At 42.8% G+C, this 17,526-nt stretch overlaps 1 protein-coding gene across 1 annotated transcript in view; it reads left to right on the top strand.

Annotated features, from left to right (window-relative positions):
* LOC111222474 (UPF0606 protein KIAA1549L-like) overlaps positions 1-17,526 on the top strand; it is a 100,148-nt gene that overhangs the window by 55,876 nt on the left and 26,746 nt on the right. Inside the window, exons 9-13 of the mRNA XM_022746211.1 lie at positions 3,326-3,385; positions 4,280-4,440; positions 6,464-6,635; positions 8,075-8,235; positions 11,047-11,082. Of these exons, the coding sequence (XP_022601932.1) occupies positions 3,326-3,385; positions 4,280-4,440; positions 6,464-6,635; positions 8,075-8,235; positions 11,047-11,082 (590 nt within the window). The remainder of the gene's footprint in view (positions 1-3,325; positions 3,386-4,279; positions 4,441-6,463; positions 6,636-8,074; positions 8,236-11,046; positions 11,083-17,526) is intronic.

Here is a 17,526-nt window from a genome sequence, read left to right as displayed (position 1 = left end):
CTCAGTCGTTGGCTTTAAAGACATCATCGTGCTTATGTGACACGCTCAAATATAGTGTAACAGGAGCACAAATAGAAGTCAGCAGACATTGCTTGTAATTATTCTTTTATTTCCAACACAGAGATTGTGTAATTTCTTTTCTTTTTCTTAATATTGAGCATTCACCAGACAGAAATAAACTTTGACTCCAAATGAACGTAATGGGGCTCCATGTCTGCTGGATGTGGAAATAGGGAACTATCTCCTAACACATTTATGTCAAACGGGTGCGTGATGTTCAGCTTGTTGTGAAACTCTATAACTGATTAGTGGTGCTTTAAAGTTAGAGGGAGATCATGCTTGTGGTTAAATACTGAAAATGTCAGCTCCCTCAGCTGTGTCTATTTTCAATATTTAAAGCTGCAATCTCCCCTTAAACGTACTGTAGTTACCAGTGTCAGCTATCATAGGGAAACTGAATGAAAAATAAAAGCTGTATCATAATAGACATAAATCACACTTAACATTATTTACTGCAGCAATTCACGCGGGCGTTGTTTGTTTTATTCAGTTACATCTATTAAAGACATTACAGTGAAAGACCATAGACTCCATAGATGAGCCTCATGAGCTCTGTTTATATTCCACTCCAACCTCTTATGCCATCTGTGAGATTTTAAAAGGGCAAACAGCTGTACAGCTCCTATCATCTGAATCATGCCAAAGGCAATCTGTTGTCCATGTCCCCTGAATGAGCTAATTTTAGCCTGTTGAGATTAGATTAGTATCTATCTGTGCGTGCTCCCAAAACACCCAAACATCACACTTCACGTGGTCACATCCAAACATACTTGGAATCGCCATAAAAACCCAGACTGCTCCCTTTAAAAACAGGTTGTTTCACCAAGCATGAAACACTGAGCAAATATAATCATAACAAGAATTCATAGACACGTCAGTGATAACAGTGAATAGTCCAGACATTTATTGGTATAGACACACTGACTTTGGTTACACTGAGAGCACAAAAGGATGATCACTTCTCATGTGATCAAAGCAGCCTGAATATTGACCTTCACTGTCTGTTTATATCCAAAGGAATCAATGGGCAGGCGGCTGCCTCCGTGTCTACATCATGTAGCCGTTTAACGGGAGAGAAATCTGTGCCAAACTGAACAGGAGAATCATTCATGATCTTTACTTCAGAGGAGAAACAGCACAGCAGGTCTCCGTTCCACTTCCCACCCAACAACAAACAGCAAATTCAAATGTATACACTGACTCTGCAAAAAAAAAATGGGCAGCCAAAGGAAGTTGTGATATAGTGTTAGTTATATGATAGTTATTAAAATGAGATAAGTAACGGGCGCCGCGGTGGCTCACCTGGTAGTGTGCGTACCGCATAGGTTTAGTCCTAACTGCAGCGGCCATGGGTTAGTGAGTAATTAATGAGTCTCGGTTTTTCCTGTCCTCTTATGCACAATATGCATTAGATTATTAAACCTGTCGTCATGGCAATGCTATAGTTGAAGTCCGGATAGGTTTAGGGAAAGATCCTGGTTTGGGTTAGAATAAGTACTCTGTTGACCTTCATCACCGTGGTTACAGTAATAAACACATGGTCATGCTTTGAAAAAACATTATTGACCGTCGGTTGGAAACGGAAACGAACAGTGGTCTCATGTGTTAAAGTCTGATGTTTTGTTGCTCCTCCATGCACCCAGACCTCCTCCCTGCAGACTTTGTTGATCTATAACAACGTCAACTGACATCTTCCTTAATCAGCTGCTAGAGGGATTTGTCGCTTGAACTAATGTGCTTCGGTCACAGACAGGGTAGTAATGTTAAAAACATGTTAAACACACTGTTTGGGTTATTTCCTGGATGTGTTGCTAAAATGGAAAACACGGAATAATGACAGCATCAGCCTTAAACCTATTATTTATATTTGTTTATTATTATCATTGTTTTGGGAGCATTTTCTATTTTTCTCTCTCTTTTGGAATTATGCAACTACATCTCCCAGCTGGTGCGTTGATGAAATGAATGCACTGTGTCTGTCTGACGAGTGAACAGATTCTCCACAGGGTCTGAACCTGAGCACCTCGGTGCTGTGAGCTTGTTTAGGTTGGAGAAGAGCGCGGTGAATGTAAATGCGTTCACGTACAGATGCACCATGGAGGCGGGAGCAGATAGTCAGAGAGCTGAGCAGAAAACGCTGGCTGGTATTAACAGCTACCGCTGCTGCAACACCATTGACTCGAGCTAAACACAACCCTCGGCAGACGGCCAGCTCGGAGGAGTTAGGTGGAGACAGATGGTAAAACAGGCAGATGGGAAATAAGGATAGATAGGCTGCCAGACGAATAGGACACGGAAAGAGGCCGACGGACTGAGGGAGTGATAATGAGTAGAGAAAGACAGGAGGAGACAGTCGATTGGATGGAAAGGAGCAGGCATTTTAGGAAATGAATAGGCTGACAGGTAAACAGGTAGAGAATGAAACAGGTACAGAGGCACGCAGGCGAAAAGGAAGGGCGGGAGCCGGTGTAGATGGATAGGGGAAGTTGACAGTGAGCGGTAAAAAACGTAAAGGTTGATAATGAAACCTGACAAGGATTTTATCATCTGTGCCAAGGGCCAATGTTAAAAAACTCCTCCTCTGCAGATCTGTCGCTTCAGCACACAAACAGCGCTGTCACATTTACAAGGCTGCAGCGCTTCTCTAAAAAGCTTTTAATCAAAGTAATCCAGTCTAAACTTGACTCAGAAGAATCAAGATACACAAGTTAAGGGCATATTTAGCTCATTACTGAGGTTTTTTATAAGACTTTGGTAGTTTGAGTTAGACACATGAAAAATTTTCGATATATTTTTTAGCACACGATTAAAATTCCTGTCTAACTTGGTCAGTTACATCCTGAATGCACCCACAAAGAGAAATCACGGTATGTTTCCAACACAAAATAGTTCCTCATTTAGCAATTTTGTGGTATATAAATGTAATTTCTGGGAGACAGGGTTTCTGCAGTGTACACTGTACTTAATGGGAACTTGGAGGAGACGGGGTCCAATAACAGACAGAGGGCAGTAGGTCGGGGGGGGGTCCCCCTACCAGGTTAATATGGTCATGATGTTACCCAACAATCTGACATTTTAAGCCAGATTCATACCTTCAGATGTTAGTAAAGAAAAAGAAAATAGGTAGGAAGTGCATGTGCGGTTTAAGAAATGCATTGAAAAGTTGTTTGGTTCCTCACATTCATTTCCAGGCGTCGAGACGAAAGTCTTAAACTAGACTTTCTAAAAACTTCAGATAACTATAAGTTTCTCTTTCTCTCTCCAGCCCTTGAATACCATAATCTCAACACGTCGATGGCAACCAAGAACTACTGGGTGATAACAGGTAAATTGCTCTTACGCACGCGCATACACACATGCACACACACGCACTCCCACACACTCACACACACTCACAGAAAAGTGCTACTGGCTGATCAGAGGTAATAAAGAGCTGCATCGACTGGACTAAACAGCAGTTAGTTAAATGCTTGTTGTGCAATTCAGCACAATAGTATTGGTTCTCCACACACACACACACACACACACACACACACTCCTTAACACCCATTCCCTCTCTCGCTCCCTCTCTGTGCTCGGTGTCTTTAGCTGCTCTGTTCCTGGGAAAACCTATTGATGTATAATTCACAGCTTCCTGACTGGGGCAGAGGGAGAGATCGCTTCACATCACATCACGCCCGGGTGTGAATGATGCTGAAGTGTGTGTCTATATGTGTGTGTGTGTGTGTGTGTGTGTCCGTGTCCGTCCAGTGCTCCATCTCACTTATAGCCTCTAGTAAGAGACTTGGGCACAAGATTGATGCAAACACCGCCGTGTGTGTGTGTGTGTGTGTGTGTGTGAAGTTTGTGGATGAACAGCTTTTAAATGGAAGGGACGATCATCCAGTCTTCTCTAATATCCCACCCATCTCCTGTCTCTTGTTCTTTCTTTCCCTCTCTCCTCCGTCGTTCTCCTCACTATCAATACTGCCCTCGAATGATCTCTCTTTGATTTCTTTTCTCACCTCCTGCTGTCTTCACACTCTCCTTCTCTTCACACATCCCTTCACACCCATTTTTCCCCTTCCCTCCCTCTGTTCTCTTCCTGCCTCATCTCTTCCTTCCCACTCCATCCTCCTCCATCCCCGTACCGGTTTCCTCCGTTGGCCCTCTTTGCCCGCCTGAACGCCTCTTTACCCCCCTAAATCCCTCCTCTGTCCTCCCTCGTCTCTCCTCACAGTGATCCAGGATGTGGACAGTTCCTCCCTGGAGGCCAACTACCAGAGCTTCGCCAGCCTGATGGAGCAGCGGCTGGCTGAGCTCTTCCTGGTGGCCGGCAGGCAGGGCTCTCGGACGGCACGGTCCCGGCGGGCCACCACTGTAGGGGGCTACACCGTACAGGTAGGTGGGAATGGGATTTTTTTTCTCTGTTATTGTGTGTTGCTGTGATGATGGAGATGGATAATACTTTGTTTATTCTTTTACTTCTATTCTTTGAAAGAACCAGTTTGCAGCTGTCCAAGTGATGACATCTTCGCTAACAAGAAAATTATAGACTGCACTTCTGCAAGGTCTTTATGGTACAGACTCGGGTCTAAGGTTAATCTTAGAGTTAAGATTAGGTTTAGTAATTACAGTGACACAAATGACTTTACTTTAATCCTACTTTACTTCCAGCTACTAACCATTTCAAAGGTTTTTCAGATTGTCTACCCTCTATCATGAGTTGCACTTATTCCAGTTCACAAACTCTACTTGCAAATTCTTGAAACTTGCTTGAGAAAGGTAATCCATCACAGTTTAGTAATTATATTTATGTTTCTGTCAAAGTTTTCTTAATTTTGTGGGATGCTATGGTGATTGTAATGTTGCAGAATAGGATCCAACTGCAGAGACTTTTGCAAAAATACAATAATACTAAGATCTGCTGGAACGGCAGTGCTTTCAGCTAAAAGCTAACATCAGCATGCTAACATGCTCAGAGTGATACTGTGAAAATGCAGAAGCTATTTACCATGGTCACCATATTTAGCATTTTAACATGCTTTCATGCACCTAATAGAAAGTACAACTTAGGCTGGAGGTAATGTCATGAGTTTTGCATGTAGTCGGCGGTAAATCAAAGTATTGGTTTCATTTTGACCTGATGAGGGCGTTACATGAAATGTTATGGGATCACCAAAGTTATTACAATGCATCCTGAAGGGTACATGAATGTCTGCGCCCGATTTGATAGCAATCCGTTTGATAGTTGTCGGCTGGAAAGTCAGTGAACACTCGGGACAGCTCCACTTTCAGCACCCTGGACAGCACCCTTTGGTTGCTTCTGAGCAAGGGCAGTTTTGAAAGCTTTCCTATCTGATATGTGTATGAAAAAAGATGAGTGCTCGTGAGTTATTATTGTCAGAAACAGATGGGAATTAGAGCTGAAATTATTATTTGACTGACAGAAAATTAATCAGTAATTATTTTCATAAGTGACTGATCACTTAGAAGTGATTAAACAGGTTTCTGCAAGTAGATTTTCTTTGTGAACTGGAATGAAAACAACTTGCTGCCTTGAAAGTAGGAAAAAAAACCAACAAAGAAGTCAAGGTACGCTGTATAAAGGGTTAGAAAGTGTTAGGATTTAGCTGAGGTGGTTGTGTGGGATGAAGATTAGGGAATTAGTTTACTTGAATTGACGGCCTCCATAAGCACAGAAGTACAAAGTTTTGTGTGTGTGTGTGTATGTGTGTGTGTTATTTTCTGTATGTGTCACCTCCCTGTCCGCTGTTCCATATTGTGCAAATTAAGACAACGATTGACTCCTCCTGGGCTTTACGCCTCACACGCCCGCAAGGTTTAATGGGAAGTCACAGATGACCAGTTTTATGGCTGCAGTGACGGAGGAGGGAGGTGCTCAGAGGCAGAGAGGGGGGACGGGGTGTAGTCAGGGGAGGAATCATCCAGCCATTTAATAACACACATCCCTTCTTTTTATGACAAAATCAAATTACCAGACTTGATTAAATCGTGTGATGTGTTCGTCAAATTAAAAAAAAAAAAAAAAAGAAGATGTTTGATGTACGATAAAATGAAATTGAGATTTCAAGTGACTCAGTTATCCTTGAGTGTCTTCACCAAGTGTAGTTATCTTGCTGCAAATGGTTCGCCATGATCAAAGCAACCAAGCCAATTCAGAATTTTGTTTGGGCCACTGTAGATATAGCAAGGATTTTTTTTAATCTTTTGGTTTGAGGAGATAAAGGATTTTGTATTAAATCTGTCCATAGATGATATGTTGAGCTCTGTATTTAAAATAAACTATGGCTAAAACTTTCTTTTGAAAAAATGAATCCAGCGTTGTTAAGTGTCGTTGATGTATCTCTGTGTAGTCCAGTATCAGGCTGCAATGTTAGACACGTTATCACTACTCTCCCAGATGGTGAGCATGCGTCGACTGCCTGGTCCCAAGAACCCAGCGGAGATGACCTACTACGCCCAGCTGAACGGAGCACCCATCACTGGAACCACCGCTGCAAAGACCCTCAGCAGTCTGGACTCCCAGACCATGGCTCTGACGCTGGGGTACTTCGTACAAGTGCAGGCTGAACGTAAGCTTGTTATCTCACTGCACCGGTGTCATACTGTATATTACTATATCATAAGTGTGAGGGACCAAGCAAATCAAGCACAAGAGACACAATGCAAAGTAAACATATGAATTAGAAAGCTTCAGAGCTGCTGGTAGGTGGATTTCGTGAGCTTCAGTCACAGCCAGGCCAGCTGGTTCTAGTCTGCCTGCTAAGCTAAGCTAACTGGCTGCTGGGCCCACCTACATATTCATTGTCCACATATGTTAGTTGTATCAATCCTCTCAGATAACGCTGGGAGAGAAAGCAAATAAGTGTATTCCCCAAAAAATGTCTAACTATTCGGTTAACTTTCTAAAGTAATGTGTAATACACGGAACCAAAGTATGAATCATATTTGTTTTTCTTTTGCACATTTACTCACATATTTACAGATTTTCTTTAACTTATTTTTTGTATTTAGCCATTAATACATACTTTGTGTGCATAGATATTATAGATGCGCGGTCAACTCCCATTTCTCATTCAGCCGCTGGTTGAGGTCCCAGTGAACACTTCCAGTGTAATTGCTCTTTAGGGTTTATCTGCTGAACTGAAGCGTAACAGTCTTGGCTTACAGTGACGTTCCGTAGCATTTGGGTTTTCCATAAATTTCCATAAATTTCCATAATGCCCTATGCATCCAATAAAGCTTTAGAATGTCAATACAGATTCAAATTCACAAATTCAAAATCAAAGATTGTATTTCCTCGTTGTTATCTAATGTCAAGTTTTTTTTTTGTTAGATGGCCGTCAGACAATATTCACACTGTAGCTGCTGGAAGGGACAACGTGTTCCCTCTCACCTCTTCTCCCTTACATTTCCCCAGAATCTATAATTAACAAACTGGAGAGACACCAACTACTATCAGCCCCTCTCCACAGCTCCTCCTAACAGTGCTCAGGCCAGAAACTGAACACAGTGTTCTTGTAAAATTCATTTAGTTTGCCTTTACAGGATCAGTGGAAAACAAACTGCATTAGTCCTTATAATGAAAACATCCCTTTGGCAAACTGTTCTGGGACAGAGAAGCTTAAAGAAATTATTAGGAACATTTTTGAGTTAAAAACTTTAGGTTTAGGCAAGTTTTTTTTTTATGTCGTACAGAGCTGTTTTCTTACTACATTTCTGTTTTTTGTTTATCATGTATTATAATTCAAATGTCCAGTTTAAAGCAGTAGTTCTGTTTAAGGAAATACACATGTGCTTTCTTGCTGAGAATTATATGAAAGCATTTATACCACTCTCATGTTTGTGCACTAAATACCAATGTACATCCAGGAAACGGTTGGTCTAGCTGATCAATACTGGAAACGGGGGGGGGGGGCAGCTAGCCTGGCTCTGTCCAGACCATGTACAGCTCTTTTGAATGAATGAACGCACAATCACACTCTGATGAATAATGGTTGTATGTTTATAGCTGTGGTAAAGACGCCGCCCAGCAACCTGTGGATCATGGCTGTTTTGACGCCTCTCTTTCTGTTGGTGGTGGTGATCGGCATGGTGGCCTTCATTTTGTGTAAGAGGAACAGGGTCATCTTCAAAACTGGCGCCTTTAGGACCTTCAAAACTCGCTCCAAGGTAAGACTCTCAAACGTCCAACTCTATCCCTGTCACATGCTGTTGTTTTGTTTTTTTTTGTTTTGTTTTTTACCACCAAGGATTTCTCCTCTCCTTCTTCTATCCCCTCTTTCTACTCTTTGTTCTACTAATCAGCTGTTCCCTCACTCTTGGGATGTTAAGTCTCAACCCAAAATACCCAAACATCACTGCTTCACCTTAACATTATCCCAGAAACCAAATCTACTGTGAGATTTCTACTAAGATTACATAACCAGGTTTCTGAATATGTGACACATCACACAGCAAATCAATTGTGTTAAGTTATTCCTTCAGGTCAGAAAAATTGAATGCCATCTGTCCGGGCCTTACTCATTTGTTTTCTCGCAGCCCAATAGCCCGTGGTCATTGCTAATCATGCATGCTGCAAAGACTAATCGGCTGAGAGGAATAGGCAGGGCTCAGTGTACTGGAAGTGAACCTTCGGGTGATGTTGGCCCTTTCACAACAGTAGCATTCACTCAACATCAGTTAATTTGAGGTTAAATAAAAATCAATCATTTCAAATGAGCATGTGTGTGTAATGGATCGCTAACCAGCTGCTTTGATCGAGTCAGATTGTTCTGGTGGACACGATGCAGTGCATGACGCCAGCACAACAGCTGCTTGTGCCACTGCAGTCAGTGAAGTAGTAAACAAGCAATAAGCTGGATAAACTCATTCATTCTGAAGTGGCTCCACTTTGTTCAGAATACTGTAATCTTGAAGTGGGTATCACATTTCATATCACACTCTGGTTAAAGGAGCTATATGTATTTCTTTTTGCTATCGCTACGTAGCCAGCGTTAGCATTAACAGCTGTTTACTTACCAGTCCAGCAAAGATGTTGTGAGTTCAGCATCAAATTTGATTCCTTTTACTCCAAAGAGCCGTCTCCAGAGGTGGAAAGTAACGCCAATGTTAGCGCTTGTTTTCCATCTATTTCTGTCACTTCTTTTCTTCTGGTGAAGTTAGCATCCTAACCTCACTGTAATGTCCAGTCTGACCCCCATTCAGCATTAGATAATGAAGAAGTAGTGCTGTCTAGAGGGCGTACTCCAAACTCTTGTCTTGTAAATGCAACGATGGCTGAAGCTCTTGGCTAGTGACTATCATCACCAGCAGCCTCCTCCCAGCAAGAAACCATGTTCAGCGGCAGAGAAAACTTACGTAAGGTCTTATTCTGGTCAAGCAACTTTTGATACCCAGCAAAGGAGTCTCCCTAATGCTTTGAATAAACCAATACACAGAATATTTCTGTTCAGAGATCAAAGAAAGCTTGAAGGGTTCGACCATCAGTAAAATATTCCCTCTGTGTGAGCTGTGGGAGAAAAAAAAGAAAAAGAAAATCTTTACAAATCTGTACAATGTTTTTGGTGCTCCTGACGAATATCGTGATGGAACAAGAAAATTTGCTGTTCTGGGTAAGAAAACCAAAAGTGAAGCAGTAAGATGTTTTGACTCCATAATAACTGGTGGCATATGGCTGGCTGTAAACCAGCTTTCTGATCTTCTGAATTTGATCAAGTACAACCACGTTTACATTTCACCACCCAAAATAAAGTTACTTGACTTACTGGGAAAACACTGGAACTAATTCACTTTTTAATCTAAATGAATCTCAGTTCTACCAGTCAAAGACAGTTGGCCACAGACATATTTTATAAACCTTAAGAGATAATACTTTAAGGTTCATAAAAGGGAAAGTTGATTACAACTTGAGTCCTATTTTCATAGTGCTGGCCATCATTTCTACTGATTATGATAACATTGTACTCACTGAAGTAGTATTGTTTAGATTTGGGAACATGGTGACATACAGCAAAGTCTAATAGGGTCAAACAGGTTGTAAACAATCATTGTTTGGACGTAAAAGCAAAAGTAAACGCATTTGAAATATCGCTAACGGTTGGTAACTGTGTGTGCACAGCTACAGTAAGTTGAACGAGGCTGTGATGGATGCAAAGTGTGTGTAAAAATCTACCTTTCCCCTTTTGGTTTCTCTAAATCTAACTATCCTTGGGCTTTGTATAAAGGATAAAACTGGAAATATTCTATATATTTTGTATCGTCAACAAATCCCATGAAATGACCAACAATGAAATGATCCTACTGACAAATATTGTCTGTGTATCTGAAGCCTGATCCACTTTCACCGTCATTACCATGAACACACACACACACACACTGTAGTTTATTTTGTTTCAGTCCCACATACACTCTCCTGCTGGCTTAAATACTTACTATAGCGCCTAATGTGAATTAATCAGCAACCTAAAATAGTCCCCAACAAATGCACAATTTTCACTTGTTTAAGTAATGTTTACTAAAAACTATAGTACCCAGGAAATCACTGAGCCCTTGTTAAAAATTGAACTATGTATTTGTGACTGTTTTTCACTTCAGTATGAACCAGAACACGTAGGGCTGAGAGCTACAGACATGATGATAAACAAACAGCCACATTTTTGAGATTTCTGACTCTTTATTCTATATAATAAAAAAAACTAGAAAAAAACATCTTTATCCTATAAAACCTGTCTGCTTGTCCAGCTGCTTGTGTTTCTTTCTCTGTCAGACTTGACGGTCCCCAGATCTCAGCAATGAATTTTTGAGTACAATGTTATTATCAGGAGTGATGGTCAAACCTATATAATTTAGACCCATGTTATAATAAACAGGAATTATCCTTAAATTAAATGCCTCTTCTCTTCTATCTCATTCTATTCTCTTCTATCCTATTCTATATTAACCCCTCCCTGACCTTGTCCCTCTGACCCTCTCTCTGTTTAGACCTCATACCGAAGGGAGGGCAGTTACCACCACCAGGTATTCACTCAGACTCTGGTTGGGTGGATTACTGACTGATTGACTGACTGTGTCAGTGAAGGAGTGAATGAGTTCCTGCTTTGCTTTGACAGGGTTGATCAGTTGGTGTACAACCGCGTTGTTGGCTGCCTTTTGCTCTATGTGCTGCCTGTCCTTGTTGCTGGGTAAATTCGTGCATGTGGCTACTGTGCTGTGGACATGACTTATTCCGCCATCCTCATTGGCCATTTGAGAGCGATCGAATGAGTGAGGAGGGGGCGCTGAGGGAAGGTGAAAAAACTATAACAGGGGTGTAAAATTCACAAGCACGTTCCGTGAGATTTAAATTGTTTTGGTTTGAGTCGATGGACTGAATTAACAAGGAGAGGCTGGCTCGTAAAAACAGGCAAATGAGCTCAATTCTGCTGGACGGAGGAAGTCATTTTTAATCTGCGCTCATAAACATGAATAGCAGGAAGGAAGCTCAACACCTGCAAACCAAACCAATCTATTTTTATTTTGTAGCATCCATAAAACGTGACTCAAGCTTGTGTCATCAGCCTAGACTGCCTCTCTGCCAGTGCCTTTCCCTTTCAAGCCGGCCGTTTTATCCTCTTAGATGAAGCCACTCGCATCCCAGAGTGGCTCAGCAAGAACCCTACACGGACCCCAACCCACTTCTTTTTTCTTTTTTTTTATAATGAGGTTCTCCACTGGATTATGTCGGCTACATTATCATGCACCCAAAGCAGAGCAGCAATGGCCGCAGACGACAGATAAAAAAAAAAAAATAAAAATAAATGCTTAAACGCTTTAAATAACAAAGAACCATGCAGCGGCCGGTCTTGTGGTTAGTTTGGCTGTGATGGAGCGTGTCAGCTGATTTGTGGGTTATTTTGGTGTGCAGCCTTTCCTCATTCCTCGGGAGGAAAAGTGAAGCAAGGGAAGGAAGAATGTGTGGCCAGAAGGATGGGTAGGTGGGAGAGTTTTGTCAGCACAGCAGGAGGTACTGTAAACACCCCAGAACAGACTGTATATATACACAATCTGTGTGTGCTGTCTCCGCCTCACCGTATCTCCTTGTAGTTTAACATTAAGATCTCGATTTCCGAGCGCCACGGTTCTGTTTGCTTACACAATCGTTTGTAAACATTTAAATGTTACTTATATTGTGTTTTACGAGAGTGCGCATCAAATATTAAAGAGTCCTGAAATATGAGATTTCACAAGTGGTGCCGTGAGGCTACAATCACTGTTCTTATCCACAGCGGTATTTACCCTCTCCCAATCCTGAGCTGTGGCATGCGTGAGCAAATGAGATAAATATTTTACAAAGGGATTTGGGAAGAGCTTGTGGCAATGTGGCAAACTGGAGCTAAACATTTCTAGTTGATTAAATAGGTTCCAATTTTTATTTTCCCCAAGTCTTTCTCAATGTAATGTTCAAATGCTCATTGATCTCCGCGATCTGCTGTCCATGGTGGTATCTCCTGGGCGACACTGGACAATGCACAACGTCATGCAACTACGTCCCCGGTTGCACCCGAACGTTGTGATTACACGGTCAGCATCTTAGACCCCTGAATCACCAGGACACGCAGAACGATCCCTTTCTAAAGTGGTTCCAGTATCAGATGGGGAACACAATCTGCAGTCCTCATTCTGTGCAACACAGATCTTCAAGAGTTATAGTCTTTTTTTTTTAAGTACAAAACTCCCTCTTTGTGGTTTCCACAGATAGTGAGCTGCAGCGGAGGAACAGTGACACAAAAGGCAGTTTCATCCTTGAAAGTCTGTTTTGTTGGATGACGTCCACTTGATTTGATTCATTTGGCTTGAGAATGTTTTGGCTGAGTTTCAGAATGCGTTTTTGAACGGAACGAGTACTACTGTGGATTTTTACCCCGATTTCTTTTATGGCCTATGCCCCAGGAAATAATGATAATAGAGTGCCGATGGGTACAGGTGCAAAATAAACACCCCTCTGACCACACCCAGCCTCCTTGATGAGCGACACTAGGATTAGCCAGCTGTGTGGAGGCGAGAAAACAGCCACCAGGCAATGTACTTCTGTCCCTAGCTCCCTTTTTTTATTGTTACATAACTATTTGTGGCACTTTTTAATGTGAACAAGCGACTGTAACTCTATAAATCTGCTACTGGAGAGACTGTCTGAAAATGTGCGCGCTGTTATCCCCAGTTTTAAATTATATTGCCTCTCCACCCTCTGTGTGATGACTAGCTTTCCCCCCTCTGCCTTCAGGTGTGGCAGGTCGCACAGCACATCTTACAAACTGATTCTGAGAGACAATAAACCGGTCCTTAGGTGACTCTTTAACTTAATAGGCGGATTTTTTTCTTTCATAAGAATGTGGTCACGCCATACAGACGTTGCATTTACACTTGGCAGAGATCTGATGCGGTCTGGCCAACCTGCCATCGTCCTCTGACCTTCATGCATTCTGTGCGCATCTTGTATTAATATGCATTTTTCTTAATCCCGATCAGATGTGCAGATAAATGTCGCATGTTAAATGGAGCCCACCTCAGTGACTTGTGTGTTCTGTTAAAGTCGTATGAATACTAACCAGACCTAAGCAGAATAATAAACTACATCAAGTTAATCTACTGTGTGTGTGTGTGTGTGTGTGTGTGTGTGTGTGTGATCTGCTCCCAGCCCACTCGCCTATCAGTCACATTGCAAGACAAGCTCAAGCTGCTGATCAATACTGTGGTTTACATTGGGTGTGCGTGTGTGTTTAATCATTAAAGAGTGATTCTGCAGAGTCCGGCTCACTTCATCACTCCGCTCTGCTGCAGCCAGAACGTTCTTCAAAATGGCTTTTCCTCCCCCCTGCGCCTTCTCGTACAGGCGTGAAAGCCTCAGATAGCCGACTTCCACGAGGAGTACAATAGAGTTGGAATCGGCAGAGGTAGAAGTAATCCATTTTTCATTTTTAAGGTGTTCAATGAAAGTACAATGCGGCGTCTGCCATTTAAAGGACTGGAGGTACTTTGCATTTTGCTGCATCATGCCTCAACCTGCCCCAGGAGGAGTTTATCTAATTGGTTCAGCATGCCTATGTGCCGATGTGCACTCCAGTCCACCCTGCTGTGTGTCTTATTTCACTTATTAAATGTACCCACTCTTCAGGACGCTTTTTTTTTTTTTTTTTTTGCATGCAGCTCTGTGGTGCACTTCCGCCATCCGCCCTGCCAGAGCTGAATTTAAATCAATATGGCCGCAGGGGGAATAGAGCATATCTCGTCCATCTGCTGTACCTCATCAAGCTGCTGTTGGCTGTTGCTCTGAGTTAAAATTAGAGGAGAAGCTTCTGTTTGATAGTTCGAGCAAGGAAAATAAGTCTGGGATAATGTGGTGGTGCAGCGGGGTCGTGGTCTCACTCACTTCACATGACATCTTTTTAAGTAAAAGAAATGGTCGGACCCCTGTGTCGCCGTCTTTCTCTCTCCTCTCCCCTGGTCTTTTCCTCTGTCACTACCATAAATGGTTGTCGGGGGAAACCGCCATCCATCTCTGACAGACTGATCAGAGACTCGTGTCATACCACAAACCCTGTCCGTAGCCAAAGTCTTCATTAAGCTGAGCTGCGAAAAGATGAAAGGTGGTGATTTGTTAAGTCAACACGCTGTTAGTGGACACGGGAAAAGAGGGAGAGATGGGGGGGAGGAGGGGGGGGATTAGAGAGGCAGAAACAATTAGGAAGGAAGGATATGTGGATAAGAACAGACAGAGAAAGAGACAGACCTTAAGCCAGTGCAGTAAAATACCAATCGTGACATGTCAGACACATGTGCAAGGTTAAACCCCCCACCCACCACCCACCATCACCCTGTCACTTCTGAGAATCCATACTGTCTCCATGCATGTCAGCCCTCACCCATCAGCCACTGACTGACGCATCTTTATCCGTCAGTGTGCAGCGCGCGCGTCAGGTCGTCACTCTCAGATCAACACCTGACACCACGTCTGATGCTTGCTCCTCCATAATCCATACACATAACGCACATTGGAGATATATTTGGAGCAACACATTTAATTCACCACCTACGCACGCACGCACGCACACACGCACGCACGCATGCACGCACACACGCACACGCACGCACGCACGCACACACACGCAGTTAAAGAGGCCATAGGCAAATTAATGTTTGCACTCTCCATACATCTTTCACACGAAAGAGTCACAACTGTCACCATACATCATTTCAATGGGTAGAAGATACATACACACACACACACACACACACACACACACACACTCAATCCATATATTCATGCCATGGGGAGAGGACCTAGCTGTACTCTTTCCCTCTATAATGTGTGTGTGTGTGTGTGTGTGTGTGTGTGTGTGTGTGTGTGTGTGTGTGTGTGTGTGTGTGTGTGTGTGTGTGTGTGTGTGTGTGTGTTCTATATGAGAATTTATCAATTTCCCCGACACTCATCCGTGGCTGCAGCGGCGTGTGTTGGAGCGGGCTGATGGCACAGTGGTGTGTATGACTGATGAATTATTAACAACGCCGTCAGCCGGATGCCCACGCCGCCTAACCTCACATGCACTCAGGATTTAGCATGCATGATCAAATGCATTAGGCGTCCCATTTTAGAGCCGCTCAAAATAGAAAAGGGGAGGCAAAAAATCAGGGCTTCGTATGCTTTGTTGTGTAACCTAAAAAGGGTCTTTCTCTCTTTTTTTTNGGGAGGGATGTCCATCCAATTACCATGGCAGTTGGAAGCAACTTTGACAACTGTTGAGCTGTGTCAGGCTGTCCAGCTCTGAAAATCTCAATCTCATGCTAAAAATGATTTTGCTCTTGATGAAATCAGGATTAGATTAGACTTAATCCATGTTCTGCTTTTTATACTGTATTAAAAAGTGGTTTGAGGTGGTTTATTTTACCAACACCCAACTTAAATTCTAAATATTTATGCGTCAGGGTCTCAACGCCATGACAGCTCGTGCGCCATTCACGGCTTTATTAACCTGTAGTTATTCACGTTCGGGAGAAATTTACCCCCTAAAATAATTCCTGTTTAAAGCAGCGTCAGACTGACTTTCCACAGTGACAGCTCAAAACCCAGCGAGAGGAAGTTGTTTGAAAATTCTGAAGTACAATAAACAGAAAACCGCACAGTCCACACAGCAGGCTAATGTTAACCAGCCCGAGCCGCCTGTGATGCTTTGTACAAAAAATATGAAATATTTACAGCGAGGAAAAGAATTCTCATGACAGTGACTCCAGCTTTCTTCTGACGTAGTGCTCATTCACTCCCAGTGGTGCAAGACGTAAAAGACCCTTTACTTACGTCAAAGTACTTCAGTGAGTGGAACGATGTAAAAATAGTCTAAGAGGTTTTATGAGTACACATTCTGCTTATAAAATCTGACTTAATTAGTACAGTATTATCCGCAGTGTTATATGTATTCCAATCTTTAAAATTAAAACTATTCATTATGTAGAAAAATGATCNATGGTCGGACCCCTGTGTCGCCGTCTTTCTCTCTCCTCTCCCCTGGTCTTTTCCTCTGTCACTACCATAAATGGTTGTCGGGGGAAACCGCCATCCATCTCTGACAGACTGATCAGAGACTCGTGTCATACCACAAACCCTGTCCGTAGCCAAAGTCTTCATTAAGCTGAGCTGCGAAAAGATGAAAGGTGGTGATTTGTTAAGTCAACACGCTGTTAGTGGACACGGGAAAAGAGGGAGAGATGGGGGGGAGGAGGGGGGGGATTAGAGAGGCAGAAACAATTAGGAAGGAAGGATATGTGGATAAGAACAGACAGAGAAAGAGACAGACCTTAAGCCAGTGCAGTAAAATACCAATCGTGACATGTCAGACACATGTGCAAGGTTAAACCCCCCACCCACCACCCACCATCACCCTGTCACTTCTGAGAATCCATACTGTCTCCATGCATGTCAGCCCTCACCCATCAGCCACTGACTGACGCATCTTTATCCGTCAGTGTGCAGCGCGCGCGTCAGGTCGTCACTCTCAGATCAACACCTGACACCACGTCTGATGCTTGCTCCTCCATAATCCATACACATAACGCACATTGGAGATATATTTGGAGCAACACATTTAATTCACCACCTCCCTCCTCCCAGACGCACGCACGCACGCACGCACGCATGCACACACACAGGCACGCACGCACGCACACACACGCAGTTAAAGAGGCCATAGGCAAATTAATGTTTGCACTCTCCATACATCTTTCACACGAAAGAGTCACAACTGTCACCATACATCATTTCAATGGGTAGAAGATACATACACACACACACACACACACACACACACACACACTCAATCCATATATTCATGCCATGGGGAGAGGACCTAGCTGTACTCTTTCCCTCTATAATGTGTGTGTGTGTGTGTGTGTGTGTGTGTGTGTGTGTGTGTGTGTGTGTGTGTGTGTGTGTGT

The sequence above is a fragment of the Seriola dumerili genome, unplaced genomic scaffold (genome assembly GCF_002260705.1).
Source record: "Seriola dumerili isolate Sdu_G_001 unplaced genomic scaffold, Sdu_1.0 BDQW01000097.1, whole genome shotgun sequence".
Classification (NCBI taxonomy): domain Eukaryota; kingdom Metazoa; phylum Chordata; class Actinopteri; order Carangiformes; family Carangidae; genus Seriola; species Seriola dumerili.
Note: the sequence above shows the minus strand (reverse complement) of the source record. Positions and strands in the feature narration are given on the sequence as shown.